General features: G+C 41.7%; 1 protein-coding gene across 19 annotated transcripts in view; it reads left to right on the forward strand.

Moving 5' to 3' along the window:
* Positions 1 to 25,999, forward strand: part of CEP112 (centrosomal protein 112) — a 468,148-nt gene that overhangs the window by 186,782 nt on the left and 255,367 nt on the right. For all 19 annotated transcript variants that reach the window (XR_006715132.1, XR_006715133.1, XR_006715134.1 and 16 more), the window contains one exon: positions 14,468 to 14,650. Coding sequence is in view for 16 of the 19 variants with exons in the window: in XM_045489498.1 (XP_045345454.1) it covers positions 14,468 to 14,650 (183 nt within the window). In the remaining 3 variants the exon portion in view is untranslated. The remainder of the gene's footprint in view (positions 1 to 14,467; positions 14,651 to 25,999) is intronic.

Here is a 25,999-nt window from a genome sequence, read left to right on the forward strand (position 1 = left end):
CGGGCCACGTGTCTCTCCTACACGGTCCGCGTGAATTGAGCCGTGTCCCCCCTCACAGGAGGGGGAGGCAGAGACCATTACTTGTCATTCCCATCTTCTAGCTGTAGAAACTGAAGCACATCCTCTTAAGTAACCTGAGGTCCCGCACACTTAACAGATGAGAGAATCAGAACCTGCACCAGAGCCACGCTCCGACCCCCCTTGCAGTTCCGGGGGGCAGACACTGAAGCCATGTGTAGGTAGTACTGTGAGGCATATTTTGAGTCATTTTGAAATAGTCCTTTCCTAAAGAAATTATTCAAATGGGCAATGGTGTATCTCGTGAGAGAGTAAGTTCCCCAGCCCGAGTCTGTAGAAGTGCCTGTCGGGCGTGTTGTGGACGGACCCCGTGCCCTTGGGGGGGCTGTCCCACTGCTAAGGTCCCTTCCGAATCCAGTGTTCAGTGACTTTCTGTTCTTTTGCCTGATTAGACCACAGCCCGTCTGTGCATCTCTTGACAGACGTAGATCTCTTGTAGGTGTAGACGAGTTGGCAACACCACCGGCTCGTTGACTTATGTACCTGTCTGGCTGGACTTCCTTATTTCAGGGCTTCTGCCGACATTCAGGTCCGAGTGTGACGATTCTTCTATTACTTTGTCTGACTTTTCTACAACATGTGAGATCTTAAGTGATATGGCTAATAGCATTTCACACTGGAAGGAGAGGTCAATGCTCATCTCCCAGGCCCTTCATTCTCAAACTGGGGTAGTGAGTGAGCCACGGTCAGGGCGTATGTGAAGCTACCATACAAGCTTCCTGGAAGGTTCGAGTCACCTGATGATTTTGTGGGAAAGCAAAGCAGTTTTACTATTGAGGGCACCGTCATATTAAAACAAACATAGAAATCGGGGCGCCTGGGTGGCGCAGTCGGTTAAGCGTCCGACTTCAGCCAGGTCATGATCTCGCGGTCCGTGAGTTCGAGCCCCGCGTCGGGCTCTGGGCTGATGGCTCAGAGCCTGGAGCCTGTTTCCGATTCTGTGTCTCCCTCTCTCTCTGCCCCTCCCCCGTTCATGCTCTGTCTCTCTCTGTCCCAAAAATAAATAAACGTTGAAAAAAAAAATTAAAAAAAAAACAAACAAACATAGACTTTCCTGTTTTGTAAAATGCAAAGTTCTCATGAATTTATAAGATAAAATAGGGCATTTCAAAGAAACTTCCAGCTTGCAGAGGCTGCTTCAGGCTATGCCCTCAGATCCCCCTGGAGGGCGGAGGGGGGTTGCTATTCATTTTCACTGCTACTGGGGGTACTTCGGTGGAAAAGTTGTAGAAGCACTTATCTAGTGTAATCCTCACTTTAAAAAAATTTTTTTTAATGTTTTATTTATTCTTGAGAGACAGAGAGAGACAGAGCATGAGCATGGGAGGGGCAGAGAGAGAGGGAGACACAGAATCTGAAGCAGCTCCAGGCTCTGAGCTGTCTGCACAGAGCCCGACGTGGGGCTCGAACTCACAAGCAGTGAGATCGTGACCTGAGCCGAAGTCGGACGCTCAACCAGCTGAGCCACCAGGCGCCCCGGTCCTCACTTTTTATCATGAGAATTGACATCCAGAGGAAATGAACGACTTGTGCTTGTGGGGCCTCAGTTTCCTTACTTGATTTTCATTTTTGAGTCCCTCTCATATAGAAAACATCATGCCAGTAGCTGCAATGAAGTGAAAAAAGCAAAGTGGTATTTTAAAATATTTCAGCCAGAGTGCAGGCATAAAGTGGGCAGCTGTGGAGAGAAAAACATCAAACACATGGGCTAAACACTCACACAAATATCCTGTAAAGCCCAAGCTTTCATCAAGATTTCCTGTTTCTTTCCTGTATAACCCATTGGAACAAAAAGACAATTCTAATTGTCTGCACAACCCTCATTCAAGCTGGAAACAAACAGCAAACCAGGCATGCTAGGATTTCCTGAACTATGGAGATTTTTTTGGCAGTCCCATCAGATCATTCTTTAGTCTTATATTTTATATCTTCTCTTTTCACTACAAAGCCTTTAAAGGGAAATGTAGTTCAACAGATAAACAAGTGGTCGAATTCTTGGGAAAGAATAGATGGTTATTGTCAATGATTGTTAAAAAACACCGAAGGGCCAGCCGCTTACACGTCACTATTATTTGAAACTTAAAAATATTTTGGCAGCAAAGAGAGTGTAAAGATGAGACCGATTATACCAGGTAAGTAAGTAGTTGGGAAATTTTAAGATCAGTTGAGATACTCAGTTTGCAGCTAGCCTGTGCTTCCCAGGTTTTTCCCCTGCAAATGTTTTAGTTTTTTGTTATCTCGATTTTTTTTTTTTTTTTTAGCTTCATTGGAGAAGGAGACAGTACAAAGCAAGACGTAGAGGAAGAGAGTGAAGGCACTGACTAGTCAGGGTGCACTTCCCGCCCCCCCCCCGCCCCCGCCCCCACAAGGCGGAGGTGTGCGGGCAGGACCCCAGCCCAGGGAGAGGGTGTTAGCATCAGAGGGGAGGGGTAGGCCTCTGCTGTAACTAGTGAAAAGAGGAGGGAGGACAGATGCACAGAAGTTTGTATATCTGCAGCAAGGAGATGAGGACACTCTTGTTCCTAAGAGGTTTTCCTTTGTGAGAGAGGAGGCGAGATGCTTTGTTGAGACTGGAGGAATTATGTGGGCGGCGGGGCTGAGAGACGTGGGGATCGTGTGATATTGTTGTGGAGATGGCATGACTGATCTGACTAGGACAGCCTGGGTGAAACTTCTTTTTGGCACTCAGGTCCCCGATGAGGTTAATGACCGTGAATTTGGGGGTCTCTTCAAAATGGATTTTCGTGGGATTTCTCGCTTTCCAAACATGCAGGAGCATTCATCGTACCTCGGGTCCGCTCTGTCATTCTCTTTGTCGTCGTCCTGCTCACTTACCTTACTCTTTTTAAGTCTTTTGGCTCGACTTTCCTTTTCCAGTTTGTAACCAATAATTTCTGAGCCTAAGCTACGTATCAGCCACCCTGTTCTCTCCGCGGTGGTCGAGGAAGAGGCATTCTTGCTCCAGTACTGCTGCAAGGCACACAGTGCCTTGGTCCTACAGGCCATGGGCAAAGTGCCAGATTCCTGGACGTGAGCCTGTGGCGCCACAGAGGCTGGGCCTGTGTGTCCAGGCCTGTGTGTCTGTGGCCTGGGTCCACAGAATGGGCGTTGATGCTTCGTGAGAGGTGCGTACAGCAGGCCTCTTGCTTTCTGTTTGCTTGCTTGTTTGGAACTTTCCTCATCTCAGTTAAGACAAATGGCCCTTTTATCTGGAGCGGGAATGAAGAGGGCGATGGTGAACGCATCTGTTTTCAGTAACTGTAATGTGAAGCATGTATGTTTCATTTCAGGGGTACTTCATTTGAACAATGTTTCCTAGATAGCGGTATGGCTGATTGAGGATTCCCATTCCCTAGATCCCTTAGGAGTCTACAAGAGAAGCAGTGACTTTCCAACCATTCATTATTTAACGTATGTTTATTGAGCAACTACTTTGTGCTAAACACTGTTCCAGGTGCTTAGGATATGGCAGTGAACACAATAGTCTCTATTATTGCGATAGAGGAGACAACAATACCTCTCTCTCTCTCTATCTCTTTCTCTCTCAAAATGTAAGGTAAGATAATGCTAATTGCTATGAAATAAAGCAAGATCAGATGTTGGAGTGAAAGGGCCATCTTATATAGAGTTGTTTCACAGAAGGTGTTATTTTCGATAAGGTCAGTCAGTGAAAGGCTCTAAAGAAGTGATGTTCTCGAAATTAAAGAATTAAATTAAAACCTGCATGAAGGGAAGGAGACCATACAAAACTTGAGGTACGGAGAGAATATTTCGCGTAGAAGGAATGGGCTTGTATGTGGCTGGCATGGAGTGAGTGAGGGAGAGAGTGTTAGGAGCCAAGGTCAGGCTGTGGACAGCTTGCACCATGTTCATGTCCCACTGTGGTGGGAAGCTTCGGTTTTATTCTGATGCTGGAGAGCCGTGGGAACATTTGAGCAAGATCTGCCCTGCTGCTTAAAACGCCTTCTCTAGCTGCTGTGCAGAGCATTGATTGTAGGGGAGGCAGGGAGGCCAGCCAGGAGACGAAGGCGGTGGTCTGGTGAGAGACGACCCTGCTTTGGACCCAGGGGGGTGCGCTGGGGGTGACAGCAAGTGGTCAGATTGGGCTGTATTTTGTAGGAAGGACTTGTTAATGGATGCGAAATGGAGTGTGAGGGGAAGAGGGAACTCAAACACGACTCCTGAGTTTCCCAGCCCAACAACCAGGTGAAAGGTGGTGACAGACACAGACCCGTGAGTAGAGAGAGAAGAGAAAGGAGGTCCCAGGGCTGAGCCCAGGGCTACTACAACACCTGGAGATGCGGAGGAGGTGGAGGAAATACAGAGACCGGAAAGAACAGCCAATGAGGCAGCAGGGAGACTCGGAAGGTCTGTTTTCCCATAAACCATGTGCAGTGAGCGTTTCAGGAAGGAAGAAGTGACTGACCTCTTGTTTCAGGTGTTGCCAAGAAGGGAAATCAGATGGAGACGGAGAGCTGGCCGACGGACTCGGCGAGAAGGTCTTTCGCCACCCCATTGAAAGCCAGTTTCGGTGGAAGGCGGGAACAGAAGCCTGAGTGATGGGGCTGGAGAGAGAAAGGGACGTGAGCACCCCTTTTGGGAGATTTCGAAGGAAGGGAGCTGAGAAATGAGGTGGTAGCCTGAGGGGCATGCAGGGTCAACGGGAAGGTTTTAGAAAATGAGATAGGTACGAAGGTCCGTTTGCTGATGACCATGGTCCGTTGGAGAAGACAGTGTCGGTGATGCAGACCCTGGTGGGATCATTGTGAGAGCAAGTGCTTGATTTGGCAAGGGGGGATGGCACTGGAAGGCGGGGCTCTCCTGAGGTGGCAACAAGGACGGCCACGCATTTGAGTCACAGGAAAGGCAGAGGCTGCCTAGGCAGGTAGACATGTCAACGTGATGATGAGAGGAAGCCATTCCCTTCCAACTCTTTCTGTTGTTTGTTCCTGAATGCCACCTGCTCCATTCAAGATGATGAATGATTGTGAAGCATTATAGTAGGTGGTGTGTGGAAAGTAAAAAGAAAGTAAAGGCACAGTCCATGTTTTGGAGGAATTTATAACCTGGTTGATCTCTGTCCTTCTGAAGCCCGTACTAGCCATAAATCTCACGCTAGCCAGAAACTCTGATGGTTTTTGTATTTCATATTCATTCTGCAGCAGTGATGTGCCAGATTGAGACAAACTGAATGCATTTTAGAGGAACAGACATCAGGCAAAAGAAATTGAAACTAAAATGTGCAGTGAAGGCATGTTTTCCCCCCAAATGCTGAACTCTGTCTAAGAGAGTGAATTCTCAGTTAATGAATTTTCTCAGCTTTGAGTGGCTTAAATTGACTATCATTAAACCGTGAAGAAGAATCCTGAAATATTGGACTATCTGAATGAATCCTTCCTGGGTTTTAACTGAGATCTGGCAGATAAGGACCCAGAAAATAGTAGCCAGTTTTCCAAAAAGTTGTGAAAGCTCAAGGTCATTGTCGTCACTCATGACCCGCAGGCGCCGGGAAGGTATTTTGCAGTGTTCAGTGGGAAAGAAGGCTGCAGAGAAGAGTGCTGGCTTCCGATACTTGCAACATTTTCCCACCTTTCCTCCGTGGCTGCTGGTGCGCTTGCGGCCTTCAGCCCTTAGGTATCCTGAGCTTTAGGAACGTCAGCTCGCTCTTGTCCCTGCTACTGATGCCTCAGTGGAGAGGAAGAGGGGAAGCAGCTGCACGTGCTGGCGGGCCCTCGTTCCATCCCGAATAGCAGTTAGCACAGCAACACTAACCTTTAAAGAGAAGACAACTTGCATAACTACACGGAACCGTTGACAGATTCCGTTGATGGCTTCTTTGGTTGTAGTGGACATCTAGTCCTGGAGCCCCACGGCCACCCGCAGGTGACAGGTTCTACTTCTGCTCTTGACACACGGATGACTTTGTGCTTTTTTTGTTGTTGTTGCTGTTGGTGCCTGTTTCTGCGAAGATGTTGTTCGTGAAGTCAGACTGTGCTGTGGCATTTTCTGTGCCAACTTCTGCTGAATTTTCACTCTGACTCCAAAGGCTCAGAGCGGATTGTGTATGTCCTTAGGCTTATCTTTTCTTTTTTAAAGTTCTTATTTGAATTCCAGTTAGTTAGCATACAGTGTATTATTAGTTTCAGGTGTACAATATAGTGATTCAACCATTCTACCCATTGCTCTGGGCTCATCATGATAAGTGTACTCTTAGTCCCTGGAAAATCCTTTTTTTTTTTTTTCTTTAAATGGCCACCTTTTCAAAGTACCCCTTGAACTATTAACCCTATGTGTATGTAATTACTCACAGTAGTTGAACTGACCTTCGTCTCTCTTTTTAAAAAGGTAGCACATTTCAGTAGTTGGTTTTACGAGGCATTGGTCTTCCCTACGACTTTACCCAAGCTGAACCAGGCTGGGGGGATCCAGAACTGCCATAGCGTAGTACTGAGGAAGAGTTCAAAAAGTCTCAGGAAAATGAGAATATTCGAATGATACTGCTGCTTTAGACCAGATAACCTACTCCGCGGGAGGGCCTAGAAGATACTGCCTTCACTAAGGTGTTGAGGAATGCACTGACGGTGGGGGCACTGATACTGTTGAGCAGCTACGCGGTGGCTTCCTCCACGTGCTGGCACCTGTCGCGGGAGATGCTGCCATGGAACTGGGCTGCCTACTTCCAAGAGGATGGTAGGTTCCAAAATGGCAGACGCCAGCTGGAGGTGGGGCACTTGAACGTCAGACGGAAGGTAGAAGTGATTCCTCTAATGGGCCCCAAGGCTAGGGAGGCAATCAAGGTGTCTAGTCGGGCAGGGATATGTAAACAGAGATGGTGCCTACAGCAGTTGTCCCGGGGGGTAAGAGAGACAGAGACCAACGAGACCACTACTTGCACAACATCAAGAAAAAGTCAAGAGCTGGTGAGTGAACTTTAGACAATTCTCCACTTGAGTGGAAAATCATGGCCCTTCATCCAGTTTCCAGATCTAAGATCATAGTTCACGGACCCTTGATAAGGGTTCTTACAATGCCAAGTAAATATCTCCCCAAGGGGAGCTGTTGCCAGCTGACATGGTACATACAGCACACAGTGGAGGAAGCAGAAATTCCCCTGGAGTCTTATTCTGGAGTGACTCCTGTTAATGTGGTATGAGTATAATTCCAGAAATTTCTGAGAGATGGATAAATAGAAGGATTTGTAGATACAAAGACAAAAACATTTTTTAAGAAATGAGACTATGCTGGGGCGCCTGGGTGGCTCAGTCTGTTGAGCGTCCGACTTCAGCTCAGGTCATGGTCTCACGGTCCGTGAGTTCGAGCCCCGCGTCGGGCTCTGTGCTGACAGTTCAGAGCCTGGAGCCTGCTTCGGATTCTGTATCTCTCTCTCTCTCCCTCTCCCCTGCTCATGCTCTGCCTCTTTCTGTCGCTCAAAAATAAGTAAATGTTAGAAAAAAAATAAATAAGTAAATAAATAAAAATAAAAAAAAGAAATGAGACTATGCGGTATATTCTACTTATATTAGAATAATCTCATGTGAAATCAGTTGAAGTAAAGAAACAAGGAAAACTTAAGGAATTTCTGAAGTGTAGAAAAATGTTTCTTTACCATATGACAACAGGTGATTTCTTAGAACATTAAGAAATAAAGATAAAAAAATACATGGAGGTTAGAGTCATTTTGAATTTTATGGTTCGATTTTGAGAGCATTAGTTTCCTCACTACGATAAAAAAAAAATTGACATGCTCAACCCTCCTTCCACCCAGTCCCCTCCCACTCTATTTCGTCAAATTATCATGTCATTTACACATCGTGGAGGGTTATAGCATTTGTATTCTGTTCTATAAGCACAAGGATCATAACATCATTACATGGAGTTCGGTTTTTATTGAAACCATTTTTGTGCTCACCATGGGGACATCCAGCACCCCTCCTCCATAGCAGTTTTCTTCACTGTGATTCATCTGTTGAGCGCTGAGATTTCATCACGGAGTTGTTTTTTCCAAGAAGGGCATATAATTGTTGTATTCGCTGCATTTTTGCATGCTTGAAAATCACTCTGTGTTCCCTTAGTTTGGGCTGGGCATTACATGCTCTGGTGGACCTTTTTTCCCTGAAGCTTTGTACATATGGTTCCACTATATTTTGGCCCTGAGCTGCCCTGGTCGTCTCTTGGTTGCCTGGATTTCATCCTCACGTTTTTTTTTTTTTTTTTCTTTTTTCCTAGAGTGGTTTGGGTTCCATAGTTTCAAGTTTAGTTGTAGTATTCTTGAGCTGTTATTTTCCTCAATTGGAAAAAAAAAAAGGTTTTTTTGTGGCATACGGTGTGTTTGTTTGTTACACACACTCAACTCTTCCTTCCTCCATTCATTACAGGGAAATTTTCTTTCTTTTTTTTTTTAAATTTTTTTAATGTTTATTTATTTTTGACAGAGAGAGAGAGAGACAGAGCATGAGCAGGGGAGGGGCAGAGAGAGAGGGAGACACAGAATCCAAAGCAGGCTCCAGGCTCTGAGCTGTCAGCACAGAGCCCGATGCGGGGCTCGAACTCACAGACCACGAGATCATGACCTGAGCTGAAGTTGGCCGCTCAACCGACTGAGCCACCCAGGCGCCCCACAGGGAAATTTTCTGATATATCTGTGTGCACATGGGTTTTCTTGCTATTTTCTCTCCACATTTTCTTCTCTCCTTCATTCTCTCAAGTCTTTTGTCAATGTCAGTGATTCGATTTTCAGCCATGTTTATTCAGTTGATTGTTGTTCCTAATGGAGAATTTACAATTAACTTTGTGATTGGGTTATTTTGGTCCTTGGTTAATTCTGTTGTTTTATCTTCTTGTCTATGGGTTCTTCTTCTGTCGCTGTTGTGCTCCTACTAGGTCCCCTGCCACTCCATTTGCGCCTGATTTTGAAGGTGTGTTTTCTTCCCTTGAGAATGATGAGCCTGCCTTCCTTTCTTCCTTCCCCTTCCCCACCTCTTTTAAAAAACGTTTTTATTTATTATTATTTTTTAATATTTATTTTTGAGAGAGAGAGAGAGAGAGACAGAGCACAAGCACAGGAAGGGCAGAGAGAGAGGGAGAGAGAGAATCCGAAGCAGGCTCCAGGCTCTGAACTGTCAGCACAGAGCCCGATGTGGGGCTTGCATCCACAAACTGGGAGATCATGACCTGAGCTGAAGTCAGATGCTTAACCGACTGAGCCACCCAGGTGCCCCTCCCCCAACTTTTAGTTTGTTTTTTAGTTGGTGTAATATTTTTATAGCTGTCTAGACACTTTTTCCTTTCATCTCACTTGGGCTTTAAGTGGGCAGCACTCTCCAAATCTATTCATTTTGGTTTATACACGTGAATTCTGACTCCATTTCTGCCTTTTTTTTTTTCAGCCTGTCTGTCTTCCTCTAGGTTTCAGTTTGAGGGCAAAGGTATTCTGTTGTATTTACTTTCTACAGCTTGAGATTAGGATAAGGTCGAGGAGGGGAACTTAGGTGAGGGCAGTGGCACACTTTGTTAGAGAAACTGATACCTGCTATGTCTTTTAACATTTTGCTGATGTCTTCCCCCAAGATTTGCTTTCTGTATTGGACCGGTTTTTCTTTTCTTTTCTCTTTTCTTTTCTTTTCTTTTCTTTTCTTTTCTTTTCTTTTCTTTTCCTTTCCTTTCCTTTCCTTTCCTTTCCTTTCCTTTCCTTTCCTTTCCTTTCTTTTCTTTTCTTTTCTTTTCTTTTCTTTTCTTTTTTAATGGGAACTCTGAAGCCTGTGCTTCGATCAGAATCAGCCACAATTTTTCACTTTCTCATCCGTCTCTTTCCAGCAGCCATTTCCACTGATGCAGTTACGCCCTTACCCTTACCTTAGAAGATGTTCCTCAGCAGTACTTTGCTCAGCATTTCTGCCTCTGGGGAAGGAACAGAATAGTAGAGCCTCTCTTTCTTTCCTTGACTACCACCCTTTGCCATGGATGGCCAAGGTGATAACCTTCTTTCCTTGTTTGGTTGTTGCCAGTGAATGTCCTATTGTGTTTTACATTTGTTTTGTTCCTCTCACAATTTTTCGGCAGTCTTTCCCCAGAAGTTGTAATGCCAGGTGTGTTTGCCATGAGGCACTGGTCGCCTTGGAAGCCACTTGTTCCCTTCTTGCCAAAAGCATCCCATCAGCAGCTGAGTGACTGACTGTCAGGGTGTTACAGGGAAGTCTTGTGGATTAAGATGGACGTTGTATTACCTTGGTAGCCTTCACACCTGTCCAAACTTCAACTTTCATACTTCTGTTCACTTGAAATGAGAGCAGTCACCACTGAGTTGTAAGACACGTCTATCCCGAGGGCTCCTCACTGGAGACTCCTCCCCTTCCTCCTTTCCCAGCCAGATCATGTGGAGGACCTCTTTTTTCTACTTCCTGTAGCTTTAACCCATTCTTATACCAAGGCTTCAGAATATAGATTTTGTAATTTGGTTATGTTTAAGGTTATTTTAGTTAGTATTCTGTACCACCAGCCCCTTTAAAAAATATGTTGGATGTATTCTATCACTTCTATAATTATGCTTCTGGTTTTGGAATTTCTGACGTTGAGTTGTGATACTGGGATGTGTTGGTCTTCTGTGGGTTGTGTACTGAGAAGTAATGACTTCTTCTGTCCCCATTGTCGTTTTCTTTATGAGATTTTTAAAATATGTTCAGGCCACATTTGCCAGCACTGATTTCACTGGAAAGCAGTTACCAGGACTTAAAATATACATTCCGGGGCCCCCAGAGACTTGCGTATTTGGTGGTTCCATCTTGGTCTTTCTCAGAGCCTGGAATGTACTTCTGCTCTTGGACACGTATGTGAAGCCTCACTTAGAATGGGGACGCCGGCACCAGACTGCACAATGATTTAGTCTGTGATGGATGGCTGTGCTTTCAGGGACTTCAGAACTTTCAAACTTCACTCTTGAACTTCATGTGTAGTCTGTGTTGGGGGATAGCATAGTGGATGGAGCATCATCTCCTATTTTGACCTACAAAAATGATAGTTGTTGTCAACCTAATAGTGTCTAGGCTATAAAGCCATTTTCTCACTTGAACCCCAACCACCAAGGCATCAAGCCCAGCACCTAAGGGCACTACCAGATGCTACCAGACGCTTGCACTTGAGGGCTATTCACTTTACTCCCCCGGAAGACATGTCAAGCTGCCTTTTTTCTTAAGTTTATTTGTTTTGAAAGAGAGAGAGAGTGAGCAAGCGAGCATGTGCACATGAGCCGGGGAGGGACAGAAAGAGAGGGAGAGAGAGACTCCCAAGCAGGCCCTGTGCTGTCAGTATGGAGCCTGATGAGGGGCTTGATCCCACGAACCGTGAGCTCATGACCTGAGCCAAAATCAAGAGGCAGACACTTATCCGACTGTGTCACCCAGGCTCCCCGCCATCTGCTTTTGTACATGTAGAGCGGGTATACCTATTCAGTGTAGATACCTGGCCCATAACCCCGTGCGTTCGGATTAGGGAACTTAAAGCTTTCCTTCCTTTATTACAGGGAGCTCTGTAGCTGGCCTTATTGAAGCACGTTCCTGGGTGATGGTACATCCTATTTGCCCCTGTAGGATAGATTATGGGTTCTGGACCGCTTCGACACAGAGACCTCATTGTCACTGAACATTCGTCTTTGTGGATGCTGTGTACTTTTACATCCTCCACGTTTTCTGCGATTTACAACCTCCTGGTCACCATTAACTCCGTTAGACATTATTGTTGGTCAACCAGAAGTATCTATTAGTCCAAGATAAAGTACTGTACTTCATGTTTGCTTTTGAGATACGCCCACAAGTAAAAGACGGAACTGGAAAAGCCAAAAAACTCTGTTAACATTTACTTACATGGAAGGGGCTAGGGACCAGTGAAATCTTCAATTTAAACACAGATCCACTTTGATGATGGCCTTTGTGGTTATGAATATCATTGTTAAGTTGTTTCCAGAGCATTAGGGTTTTTCTTCTGTACTCTGCTATTTATGAGGAGAAGACATCTGCCAGAAGGTACTAACAGTGAGGAATCCTGGGCAAAGACCAGAAAGGGTTCATAACACCTAGAGGTTGGCCAGGTAGTGTTGGTGTGAGCAGGCAGGCCTCTGCTATTTCACTTTAAAAGGCTCTTGCAACCTGAGATGTATTCATTCGTTCACTAGCGTCACTGAGCAATGGGTCCTGACAAAATAACAAAGTACTACTAATTTATGAACGTCTGACTTTAGGCTCGAAATTCTACTCTCTCTATTTCATTTGTTCCTGATTTTTAAAAATGAATAAACTGAAATCTGAACATGGGCAGGTCATTGATCAGTCTACAAGAGCTCTTCAAATAACTCGGAGAAAGTTACTATGAAAGTACCTTACTTAGAGCCTAGAATGAGGCAGCGCCATTACTCACAATCTATCTGATAGTGACTCCTGATCGTGTGGTGTGGTTTTTCTTGGGGGAAAGAAGTTCTTCTGTACTTCTTCTGCCCTGATTACAGGTCAACTGATTGCTTTTTCCTTGAGTGTGTAAAGTAATTGGTTTTCCATCAATTTTAAATCCTATCCATTCTCTCAATGTTCCTGAGACTTTTGAGAATCAGATCTCACTAGAACTTTCTACCTCCATCCACTTCTTTCAGTGTGTTATATACTAAATGATTTTAATTAAAACTTATAAATTTATCATAATAATGCTTGATAGTGTAACACTGAGTAGAAATAATAATGTGTCCAAGAACTAAAAATATTCTAACTCAATAATTCATAAATTCAGATGCCTGAAATAATGCAGTAATATCAATAAAACGTTGAATTCTCTCTTTTTTTGCAATCAACATTATAGTTGTGTGAATCACAGAGTAAAGCATGCACATTAATTTTAAATAAGAAAGCTTTACTACTTGGTAGATAAGCAGACGATGTTTATGTTATTTTTTCTATATGTTGCCAACAGTAGAATAATATGGAAGAAAGATCCCTACATTTTAAGTAGGCACAAATTCACTAGAATGCGTCTTTGTTCTCAGATGCAAAATAAATATTTCTATATAATTTTATACATTATTTTGTTCTGATAAGTGGATATGAAGAGCGAGTATCCTTTTGTTTCTTCTAAATAGTATAGTACATTTATGAGTGGTCAGAAATTTCGTGCTCATTTTCCAACTCCAAGAAAAATCGCAGTAAGGAAACATGTTGAAACCTGTGTGTAAGCACATTCAGTTCGTGTTTTGATTCTTAATTTGCAATTAGAGGATGAGAATTTCAAATCTCAAAAGAAAGAAGTTCTGAAATTTAGCGTAGCATGTACGCCTGGAGAAATGAATGCTATCGCTTTAAGATAAGGTAGGCTGGTGATTCATTGCACGACACAAGAAACAAGATCGATTTGGAGCAGGCTCCTACTGTTAGCTTTTTTGAAGATGGATTCTCACGCCGAAAATAACACAACATATTCTAGATAACAGCAGTTTTTTCCCCTGAAATCCACCAAAACTGAAGAAAAATCCAAGTGACTGTTCTTAGCAGCTGTGTGGCCTGGAGTTCACTGGGGAAGCTGGCTTCCTGCAGTCCCCTATTCATCACCTGCTTCAAAGACAGCCTGGCTGGCTATAGTTTGCAGGCCAGGTAGGGTGCCATTGTGCACAGTCTGGGAGGATTAGTATCAAAGCTGCGGCAACCAGGCCCTTGGTCTCGGGCTGCCATTCAGTCTAGCAGGGAGAGGCTAAGACTGGCCAAGGTCACAGTCTCCAGTGTGGAGTGGACTGGGAAAGGATCCTGAGAATAGAATGCTCTTTATGAAATCATGGCGCAAGCCTGCAGCACAGCAGGTGCCCTTCTGGAACACATAACATCTGTTTATGTTGGTATACCGTAGCTGACAACGAGATAATAGAGCTTTGAAATTTATCATTTTATTTTTTTAAAAAGACAACTGTATATACAATAATCCAGATGCGTATTTAGCTTCGATCTTTTATTTGAAAATCATAAAGAAAACTGACCGATTTAATTGCTGCTTTTTACGTGTATATATTTAAGCAAACAGCAACGCGTACTGACTATTAACCATTTATAACCATTGCTGATCAGTAATACCCGAATTCTTGGGTAGGAAATACGTAGCATTCGACATAATTTTTTTCAATGTTCAGGCATTTATGTCAACAGATTGCAGAACGATTTCCTGAATGTGCCCAACTGGCTTGAATATTAGGAGGTTTGGATAAAATCACCCCCTCCCCCCAGACGAGAGTATTTCAAGGGTGAGGTAATAATGACGCAAAAATAAAATTTTCAACTTGGACAAATTAGAGAAAAATTAAGCTGTCCATGAGTTGTCATGACGACAAGGATGTTCTGTTGATGAACTGTCCTCCTCATTGTCCAATCAGATAGTAGAGCTGAAGCTGGAGCATGAACAGGAGAAGACGCACCTATTACAGCAGCATAACGCAGAGAAGGATAGCCTAGTCCGAGACCATGAACGGGAAATTGAAAACCTGGAAAAACAGCTTCGCGCTGCCAATATGGAGCACGAAAATCAAATTCAAGAGTTCAAGAAACGAGATTCACAGGTAATTATCAATAATATTTGATAAAACGGCTATCTATTTTTAAAAAGTCATCAGCGTTTAGTGTTTTCTTATTATTCTTGTTGGTGCACGCTGTTTGATCATTTGCAAAACTGACATATATATGTGATTTTTTTGTTTTCTTCTCTCCCCCCTCCCCCCGTTTTGAGGATGAATAAGGCTTTAACTACAGAAACCACAGGTAGCCAGATTAAAAATCCCATGGCGCGCTATAACTTGGCCCCTTTTTTATAATCTTGTCTCAGTTCCTTTCATGATGGATTTTTTTTAAGGTATCTGCCCCTTACCCCTCCCCTCAGCCTCTGCAAATCCCTATGAAATATATCAGCCTTACTCCTTGCTTTTTGTTTTAATCTCTGTAGGTAATCAAGCAGCTGTTTTAATATTTGCTTTTCCTTCCTGGTGTTGCTTTTTTTTTTTTTTTTTTTTTTTTTCATTAGACTCTATATTTGATTAGATCACTCAGATGGCAATTGGTAAAAATGACTCCAGAGAAGGGCTATTTCCCATCAGGTCTGTCGCTTTTTCCGACATGCACATGCCCCCCAGCCTCCACCTCTGTAGTCCCTGTTGGAAACCATTTGGCAGAATAACCCCCAGCTGTGGTAGCATTTGACTCTTCAAACTTATGGATGAAATGTGCACTGTCAGCATGGAAAATTATCTTTATAAATTTCAGATGAAAAAAAAATCTTATTGGGTGTGGGCATCTTTGTGGTACAATACGTTCTTTGGGGTATATATAATCAAAGGCCTTTCGTGTATCCTCCTGAGATTGCTGTGAAATTTTATTAAAGAAAAATTGAAGAGCAACTGATAACAAAAAAAGATAATTTTCTTTTCTAATAAAACCATATCATCTACTAGGTCTAATAAATACCTCTTTTCCCATTGAAATCTTAACCATATTATTCATATCACATACAAGCTTCTTCCTCAATATCTTTTCTCCCCAAATATATAATTTTTAAACAATGAAATAAGCCTTCTATTTTTTATGACTTGTGTTTAAACAATTTTATAATCATCTAAACTATAAAACTGCTGATTAAGTAAGATGTTTATTTCTTGGGTGGAGGGCGGGAGGTGGTAAGGCAAAGAATAGGAGTTCTTGGTTATTTTTCATTTGACCTTGAGTTGTCTTTTACCTTCAGAGAATGACTGGGGCCCAAAAGTATACTCAGCACAGATTTTTTTTTGTCACTAATATACGCTTATAGGAGAACTATTTTCAATTTGTTTTATGGGGGATTTGCTAACTAAAAAGGTAGTCATTGTAGTAGCCATGGTACCCGAAGAGTCAGGTGGTTCCTGCTAAGTCAATGTGGGTTATATTTTTGCCACCAACCTCATCAGAGCCTTTATAAAATATAAGCTGATCTTCCGATTGTTAGCCATATAATTTACTAAGAATATTTTCCAACTTAACATTCTCCTTCAAAGATGATGCTAAGCCTCAGCATTGTCTTCAATGATAAAGTATTTGGGTTCTGAGTCTGTGTAGGGTCTGTTTGCATAGTAGAATTGAGTCCGTGATACAATAAAATACCTTAATTTATATAACTCCCACTGTTTTGGTGCTGTTGTGGAAAGCCGACAGTAGTGGAGGCCAAATTTAGAGGAAATCTTTGTGATATTACATATGTCGTATCTGCCATATATAGGGTGCGGTTCATCCAATAACAAAAGGGAAATTTTAGAATTATTACGTATAATTAAGCCACAGGGAGAGTACAATAAGGTTCTTAATTGAATTTCTGCTAATTGAAATAATCAGTATGAGGACCATATGACCTCTTCAAATGCTGTAGCATAGGATTGTGTTTCTCCTATTTTGTCTTTCTTGGAACAATTGGAATTGCTGTCATAGGAACGCCTAGTAAAGCAATGGAAACTTAGGCTAAATGCATTCTTGATCTGAATGAAAATGATTTTCTGTGGAAGCCAAACTTGATTGATTGTTTTTAGAGAATGTATTTTTTTTTTAATTTGCCAATGAGTTGTATTTTTGAAAACCTTATCGTGTGTACCAAAATGCTAATAATTTGTATTTATTTTGGTTATTCACTGAGGGTATTAATTCAGAGTTTCCATCAGGTAAGTTCTAAATTTTCCAAATAAATCTTTTCATGATTGTGACTTAAATAATGTGATGTGTGAAGCCTTTTAAGTCCTGAATTCCATTCACAAATTTCAGAAAAACAAAGTGGACATATATTTTTAAAAAATAGAAGATCTTCTTTTCCAAATCACTGTTTTGTGGCTTGACACATGTATTATGTACCTTAAATATTGGATTGGATCATTATTCATTTTAGGTCCAGGGAGATTTGATTTTCAGTTCACGTTTGGCTGCTCCCGTTTAGCAATGGAGGCCATTTTGTAAAAAGGACTGTTTGAAATACTTAACCAAAAAAGGACCAGGGAAGTACCAATTTTGGATACTATAGCTTTGCTTGCTGCTTTTTCTTCTATCAGATTTGTGAATTCAGACAATATAGTAAAAGGCTACTTTGGGCTTCTTCCATATATATTATGTATTATGTACTGATAAGAAAACCATTATCATAAAGTATAGTTACCTACCGTGAGGTAAATCATATATCAGACAGGAACTCCCTTGTGGTGAATATGCTATGTAATTATTACAGGTTACTTTATACCCAAGAAATTTCTGTTTTCTAGAGAAATCATAAGGTATGGCAATGCAACTAAAGATAAGTAACCATTTCTTTCATTTTATTTGGTGTATTTGGCTAATTATTCTATGCATATATTATATCTTTGTCATAATACCTTGACTTCCAATGGTAGGATATTTTATGTGGTGATACTTACATTTGCTAAAATGCACATTAAATTTTATCACCTTCGTAGAAGATGGTCAGCCTGGTGTCTACCTGAGGTTACAATGTTTAAGAAAAAGCATCCAGATCAGTAGGTACCAAGACATATAGAACTCAGTGTCAGATATTTCTCCTTTGCCAGATCCCTCTTATTGAAATTAATTTGGAGGATGATTTGATTGACTTCATCATGTTTTTTTCACATAAAGAAAATTCATAGTTTTGTTATGATCCTCTTAGGAGAACCTCTTCTAGCATGGTGGTTCTGCATGTGATTTTGCTTTTGAACTGCAGTGTAGTGAGAGAATTTCTCAGTTTATTCCTTTGAATTATAAGAAAAACAGAACGTAGGTTCCCTGACTTTTTAGTTGTTCTCTTAGGACCCTGAACCACTTGGAGATCGCTTGATCTTTTATGTTTGTTGCCAGAGTGAGTGGTGTGTATGAATATTGTAGAGGACCTTTGAGATCCGCCCCAAAGGTGGGGTTCCCATCATAGGGCAGCTGTCTATGTCACCTGTTGAGGTACGGGCCCCTGGAAGACTCAGGGTGACCACAGCAGCCACTGTGAACCACCATCAGTAGAAGGCAAATTAATAGAGCCGACTTGGGAGACGGTTGTCACGAGATCCAAAAATACATGAAACTTAAAATTTGCATACAGGAGATGGAATCTTTCCTACCTTTGGGATCTTGATGGCTTTCTTGATTTCCTAACCTGAGAATCATGATGCTATTATGAACGAGTTTTGCATAATGAATGGACAGAACATCTTGGTTTTGCCATATTGATTCACAGTAAGAGGCTGTCCTATGGCTAATTGTAAAATGTAGGGTTTTCAGAAATCTTCTTCTTTCTCTCTTCCACTTAAAAAAAGATTTCCAGAAAAGATGTTTGTGGTAAGACAATTGTAATTTTTAAAATTATATCTCGATGACATCACCTTCTTTTCCATGAATTTGGTAATCCGGGCCCAGATTAAAAACGTTCATTTCTAAAACTGGGTGTGTGCCTGTGTATGGTGGACTAAATATTGGCTGTTCTAAGATTCTTCTAAGATTACTTATGGATGAATTGAGCAATATGTACATTCTAAACATTATAGCTAAACCTGTACATGGTCTTTGGGCTTTTTTCGGGTAGCATTTTTCCATTGGAAACATTGATTTTAATTTTTTTATATGTCAACCACTTTCAAAAGGGATGTGAGGCGGCATTCTGTAATAAAAAAACATTTAAACAGCTAAAATGTAACTGAAAATAGTAATTAAGCAATAAACGATATTCACTCCATCGGGAAACCTATACTACTTTTAAAAATGCTTTAGTGACGTACCGGTTTTAGCTCTGAGCGCACCTAGAAGCCACAGTGAAGAGGGGAACATGATGAATTGTGTCATTCTGATGATCTGTGAAAGAAATCATACCAGTTCACTTTTTTCTAGCTCCCAATTCTGAGAGAAATTTATGACAGAGGATTTAGCCTAAAGGATACTGACCAATATAACTGTTGACATCTCTATGTATGAAAACATTTGGAAATGAAATGTGGCTCCCGCCATCTTGGAGTCTTTAAGTACTTTCACAAAATGTAATGAGCAGGTTATATTTTAATGCGCCCACGTTTCATTTTGATCAAATAAAATGATGAATACCATCATGCTCAATATCAGAAAACAAACATGCTTCAGGAGATCCAATTTTGTACATATGAATCAAATGAAAGGATATTTTAAATCGCGAGACTAGCAAAGTCTAGTACTTTCATTATGTGACTGATCCTGTAGCTCTTACAAAGCATCTTTAGAGAAACATGGCTGAGATTAGAGGTAGTTTAAAAGCTAATGCCCAGCTGTTCATTTCGAAATCTGTTGCTCTCTTTCTTCCAGCTGATTCTCTTGTCCTCTGAATTTATACTATGGAAAGCTATAAGAAATAAAAGCAAGTGATAATTTGGTTCAGGAGCATAGGGTATTTGTACCTGTACTAAAACAGTTCCCTTTCTCCCTCCATGACCAAAATGGTATTTCATCGTCTTTTATTCACTAATATCATTTACTTGGTTTTGAGGTAGTAAATATTTTCATTTCTTTGGGTCAAGTAGACAGATCATGTGGAAAAAACAAACTATGTAAATATTTTCCCCCTACCGTACTGAGGCTGTTGCGGTCAATGTAACCCTGCTTTTTTGTTCCCTTCCTGTCCCTGGTGACACCCACAGTCACATCAGAGTGGATGCCTGGTGTTCCAGCCGTGTGCACAGCGTGCTTTGATACTTAGCCCCAATACACTAAGTTATTTGTAGTAGAGGGAAAGAGGCATGGAATTAAGCGTGCTTTCAGTATTAGGTGGGTTTTGCTGCAATACACATAATGTGTAATGTCAGACATAAGAAGGGTTGTTGGGAAGATGTTTTTAACAATTTATTATTCTGCAAAAAGAAAGTAAGACTTTTTCAGTGGACTTGTGGTAAAACCACACATTACAGGTTTCAATCTATTTTCTTTAGATGAAGCTTTATGGTATTATCGAAGAGCTGCATTTAAGAGCGATCAAAAACTTACTGCATACATTTAGCATATAAACAGAGGTTTTCCTAACTGAGCCATTTTGAAAAGCCTGTGGGGGAAATACTGTTTTTCTGATACCAAAAGCACAGGTTATACAGAAATTTCCAAGGAGGATCAAAGTTCATTTCATATTTTGACACAGATATATTGATGCAAAGATCCTGTTTTATCAGTAGCCAATGGTGTTTTGTCTAATAGTATTACATATGAATTTAATAATATGTTTTATTTATATGTTATATGTATTACTATGTATAAGAATACTATTTCTTAGGTACTTAATTAGGAGAAAATATAGGAAGATGACCTTTCAAAGTAAAGTTTACATTTTTTGTAGATCACTAGCCTTCTTTTTCCATTATAATTCTAAAATTCTGTAATTATTTTCATCTTATAGCCACACAAATAGCGTATATTCCTATAATTAAACTATTATAAATAATTCAACTTGGTCCTTGTCGTGGAGAAAATTACATTACGTTGAAAAAACAATAACAGGCTGAGACAAGGAAATTGATTTCTCTAGGAATGATCCATTTGTAGAAGTATTATACAGTGTATCTTTAGTCCTGTGCATATTTTTTAAATGTGGCAGTTACCATGGAAACCACATTCCATGGCATGTGGTCCACTTTTAGATAAAGCATATTCCTTTTAAAGACAAACCTTCCAAATAATGGCATGAAGTATTCCCTTTGAATCAACAACTTTGTGTCAATTAAATGATTGCTTTAAAAATCCGTCTTTTGTTCTCACTCTACTTCATAGATTTTTTAGATAGATTAAAGTTGTTCTTGAAGAAGTAATAATTAAATGCTGGAGATATTTAAAATAGGGGGTACAGTGGTGAAAACCGGGGAGATGGCGAGGGACAAGTGTGTGGACACAGGACGTTGTGCCGGACGTGCACCTGTGCAGGTATCTACGTATCCAGCAGCAGCACAGCCAGACTGAGTAAAGAGATGACCACATCCAATTATTCTCAGTTTACAGATGAAGAACCTAGGGTTCAAGGCCACTACCTTGCCCAAGGTCACAGAACTAGCAAAGCAGGGCTCCTTAATCTTAATTCAGTACTCGTTCTCCATCCCCCAGCCTCTTGCAAGAGAGATTTTAGATTTGGGGAGAGACTCGGACATGGCAAAAAAGGCACAGGGTTATACGTGAGCCCTTGCCTGGCATGAGAGAGACGCTGGTACCCTGCTCCCCAAGCTGAGAGGCTCCTCACCATTTGCATTTCTTTCCGTGAGTTGCCATACTTGCCGTTGCTGCAAAGTCATAATTGAATCCTGCTGCGTGAGTTCCAGCTTTAGTAAGCAGTACCTCCCTGAACAGCACTGAATTCCTGTGCTTGTTTGTGCTTAACAGCGGCGGCGGCAGCAGCAGCAGCAAATGTTTATTGCGTGCGTTGCGTGCACCAGGCTCTCTGCTAGGTCCTTCGCGATGCACCATCTCTTTGAACCCTTCCAACCCCCCATGAGGATTCAACTTCCCATTTGGGAGCTCTGTTTGGACCTTCTTGCCTGGGTCCAAAGATGAATGTATGTTAGTCCATTTTATCAAGGAGACAAGTTTCAGAAAGCATAAGTAGAATGCCCAAGGTTACAAGTGTGTGGACACAGGACGTTGTGCCTGTGTAACTTAGTAGGTAAGTTAGTGTAGCTGAGACTCGTGTGGCAGAGTCCCGTGCCCCATATGCCTACTTGTGTGTGAGTCCGTCGTCTCTGAGTTTCATTTATTCTGCATAAATTCCACTATATTTTCGATGTTGGATTGTCAACTCATGGCTAGATTTAACGTACTGATACCCATACCTCAGGCCGTTTAAATCCAAATCAAGATTGAGCAATGGTTTCAAACTTTCTCCGACGCCACAAGCCACGGCTGTGTGTCTCTCTTCTGAGACACATTTAACTCCGAAGAGATAGGCAGTTCTTAATATTTTATTTGGAAGAGAATTCCTTCCCACAAATTTCAGAATTTGTAGACTGGAAAAATAAATATGTTTTTGAAATGGGTTCACTTTTGGCTTTTGCATTATTACTGAAATGAGAAGATGTGTCTAGAGGAAGAATGTAGGAAGCTTTTATGTCAATGAACCTACCAATCTCGATAAAAATTAGCAGGAATCTGCAGTTAGCACTGGTGAAATGCGCTTTGGTGTCAATGGCGTATTATAGGCGAACACCTATCATAGTCACACACCAGTTTGGAATTTCACATACGATCCCTTCACTTTATGGAATGAATTTTTAAATCTCAAAGACTTCAGTTTCCCAATTTCTCCCCTAAGGGAACCCGTGTAATGATCCTTATTGCATGACAGCAGCTAGTCCAAACCTTTTAGAAGTGAGGTCAAGGCAGTTTAGTAAATTCAAACCCAGAGACTCTCTAGAAATACAAGGAATAATTAGAAACCGTGTTTCTTTTAGAATCCTCAAAGACAATTTATGTTGATGCAGTTATAGCTCAATTCTAGACTGACTTTGGTCCGGATGAGAAGTTTTCAGATGAATTCTTTTCTTTACATAAAATACCCCAGAGATAAATTGTTATTCCACATCCTGAATGTCATTCTCATTGACATAAGGAAAAAATGCCTTCAGTTATTTTTAGCGTGTTGCTCCTCCTTGTCCTTTTCACCTTTGCCTCAAAAAAATTACTAAGAATGTTGGCAGAAATTATCTTTGAGGAAACAGTGCATGAATAACTCTTCTTTCTTGATGTCTTGGAAAAGTCGTTTTTGGATTTCTGACTCAGTCCGTTCTCTGAGAGACATCCTTGATGTCTTTATTTATACATTTGAGGTAATTTTTTGTGACAGAGAGGTCGGAGCCAAAGTGCAAGAAATGATTGGCAAAATGATGATATCATCACACGTTCAAAGCACTGGCAAATTGAAGCTTATTAAACTGTCATTTTGTCTTCCATTCAGGACTAATTGGAATCATGCCTAGTTGCATGATAGGAAAGATACTTAACACCTGAGAATTTCTCATGAGAAAAATGACAGGAATTGATGTTAGGGAGACCGTAAACTCCTGTCTGAGGAGGAGAGCAAGGCATTACATGAAAATAATAGTCTATTTTCAAGCTACTTTAATGTTTGTGTACAGAAAATGTTTGAAAAATACTGTTAATAGGAGATAATAAAAAAACTGGCCTAACTGAGACTTAAAGCATTGAAATTCGTGGATTCATGTGAAACTTGGGAGTAGTGTTTTCCCATTGAAAGGAATGTTAAAATTCAGCAAAAATTCTTTTTCGTCACGTATCTTACATTGTTACCTGGCCTCTCAAGTATTTTCGGATAATTGTGTCCTGGGAGGTCGGAGAGAGATCACGAGAAATCAGAAAGAAACTGTACACAATTCGACTTGCAGGGTTGGAAAATGTGTGTTATTTTTCCGGTTCATTTTCATTTGTTTTCCTTAGGTATGAGGTCAAGGCCTAAAAGTATTAGTCCTATTTGAAAATGAGATAATGGCATCCTCTGAGAATGAAGTTTGCTGAAGTCTGTGGCCTGGATCTGGGGTCTCTTCCCTTGTTAGTGGGGGCCATTGTAATGCAACATTAGTCTTGCATTGTGCCTGTGTGTGTGTGTGTGTGTGTGTGTGTGTGTGTGTGTGTATGTGTGTGTGCGCGCGTGCGTGCTCAGGTCTCCCCCACTGATATCACTCTGTGGTACACAGGAGCTTCCAGTGAACATGAAACCAACAGCCCAGCCAGCCCCTAGCATCTCAAAACCAGGGAATTTTCCAGTGGAAGGACTCGAAAGGTACAGGTCTTTAAAAAGGTTAAAATTAAACTGGTGATTCATTCATCTTAAGTTTGCCTCTTAAGTCAGTATTTATTAATGAAACAAACCCCAGATCCCTAGGGTCAAGCGGGACCTTATTTATTTTGTTATTTGCAAAGATGTCATTTAATGTACAGAATCCATGTGTTCACCAAATGTTTCCCGAAGAGCTAATTTTTTTGTAACGTAAACATTATCCTCACTTGTTGGGCAAGTTTTATAGTAGCTCCAGATAAAGCGATGTTGGCATGGGCAACAAAAGTGGAGTGTGAGGTTTGAAAACTTTTGTTCTTCAGTTATTCAGAAATTATGCCAAAGCTGTCATTAGACAAAAGCCATGAGTTCAAGGGGTACAGGGTGTTGCCAGCCGCTATTAATGTCAATCCTGACTGTTCGTATCCTGGTTCAGACTTTGGGAAACATGGAGATGCACTCTTGTACTTAGACCTCTGGGATCATCGCTAGTGACGGCAGTAAATGTCACAACCCGTGCCTACAAAGTTGGCGTTTCTTAAAATAAGTCATTCAGGGGGCGCCTGGGTGGCGCAGTCGGTTAAGCGTCTGACTTCAGCCAGGTCACGATCTCGCGGTCCGTGAGTTCGAGCCCCGCGTCGGGCTCTGGGCTGATGGCTCAGAGCCTGGAGCCTGTTTCCGATTCTGTGTCTCCCTCTCTCTCTGCCCCTCCCCCGTTCATGCTCTGTCTCTCTCTGTCCCCCAAAAAATAAATAAACGTTGAAAAAAAATAAAAAAAAAAATAAGTCATTCAGTTCAGAAATAAGACTAGTAAATCTTCTCCTGAAATCATCATTATCGTTAACTATTCTGATGGCTTTTTGAAATCTCATTGTTCCGCACTGATGTCAACAGAAGGGAACTGTGACTTCAAAAGTTTAGTAACTGTGACTCTTCAGATAACGTGTGAATCAAGTTTATTTCCATATACATTTTTCCACCTGTAAAAATTAGGCAGAATTATGTATATGGAATTTCCTCATGACAGAGACTTTATTCAGCTTGATTCATTTATTCGACGAAGATTTCTTGAGTGCTGTTCTGTACCAGGCCCTGAGGCTGGGTGTTTCAGGAGGTGTGTTTCACATCCTGGTGCATGTGAATATTGTCCCAGGGTTATGTAGAGTGTGGCCCATCTAGCCCTAAGGGGGTTCCTGCTCTGGGTATGGAAAAGAACAAGAGTGACCAATACTCCGCTCTAAAGGAACTTACACTTGAATGGGGGAAGGCAGATGATAACACAAAAACAGCCAAAGTGACAGGGAGAGCATCACATAGCAATAATGGGTAGGTTGAAAATTAACCCAGAGAGGTATGACAGGTGACTGAGTGATTGTCTTAGCGAGCCACCAGAGAAGGCCTCTCCAAGGAAGAGCTGTCTGAGCTAAGAAAGATCTGATTGAGGAGAAGCCAGCCAGGCTGCGGGGACAACCAGTGAGGAGACCCTGGAGGAGAATAAATGTGGTGTGTTCAAGAAATAAAAAAGGAGGTCTGATGGCATGAACGTAGCAGGTACGGGGAAGGTTACAGGGCCTTTGAAGAACTGGATTCCATTTTATTAAAAAACAATTTTTTTGATGTTTATTTTTGAGAGAGAGAGAGAGAGAGAAGAGAGCATGCGAGCACGAGTGGGGAGGGGCAGAGAGAGAGGGAGACACAGAATCCGAAGCAGGCTCCGGGCTCTGAGCTGTCAGCACAGAGCTCGACGCGTGGCTCAAACCCACGAACCGTGAGATCTTGACCTGAGCCGAAGTCGGACGCTTAACTGACTGAGCCACCCAGGTGCCCCTGGAAGACAGTGAGAGGATTCCAAGCAGTGATGCGACAGGATCCAGTTCATGTTTTTTGAAGTCCATTCAGGCTGTTGTGTGCAGTCCTGGGTTTCTATTTGATATATGAATTTGAGTCAATAGGACTTTCTGATGGGTTAGGTGTGGGAGGGGAAGGAAAGAGGATTCTTTAGAGTTTTAGTCTGAGCTGTTAAGATAAATGACGGGGTCAAATATGACGATGATTCGGAGGGAATAACAACAAAATCAAGAGTTCTGTTGTTGCCAAGCTGAGTTTGAGTGACATCTTTAACATCCAGATGGAGATATGTCAG

This window comes from Leopardus geoffroyi, chromosome E1 (assembly GCF_018350155.1).
Source record: "Leopardus geoffroyi isolate Oge1 chromosome E1, O.geoffroyi_Oge1_pat1.0, whole genome shotgun sequence".
NCBI classification, from domain to species: Eukaryota; Metazoa; Chordata; class Mammalia; order Carnivora; family Felidae; genus Leopardus; species Leopardus geoffroyi.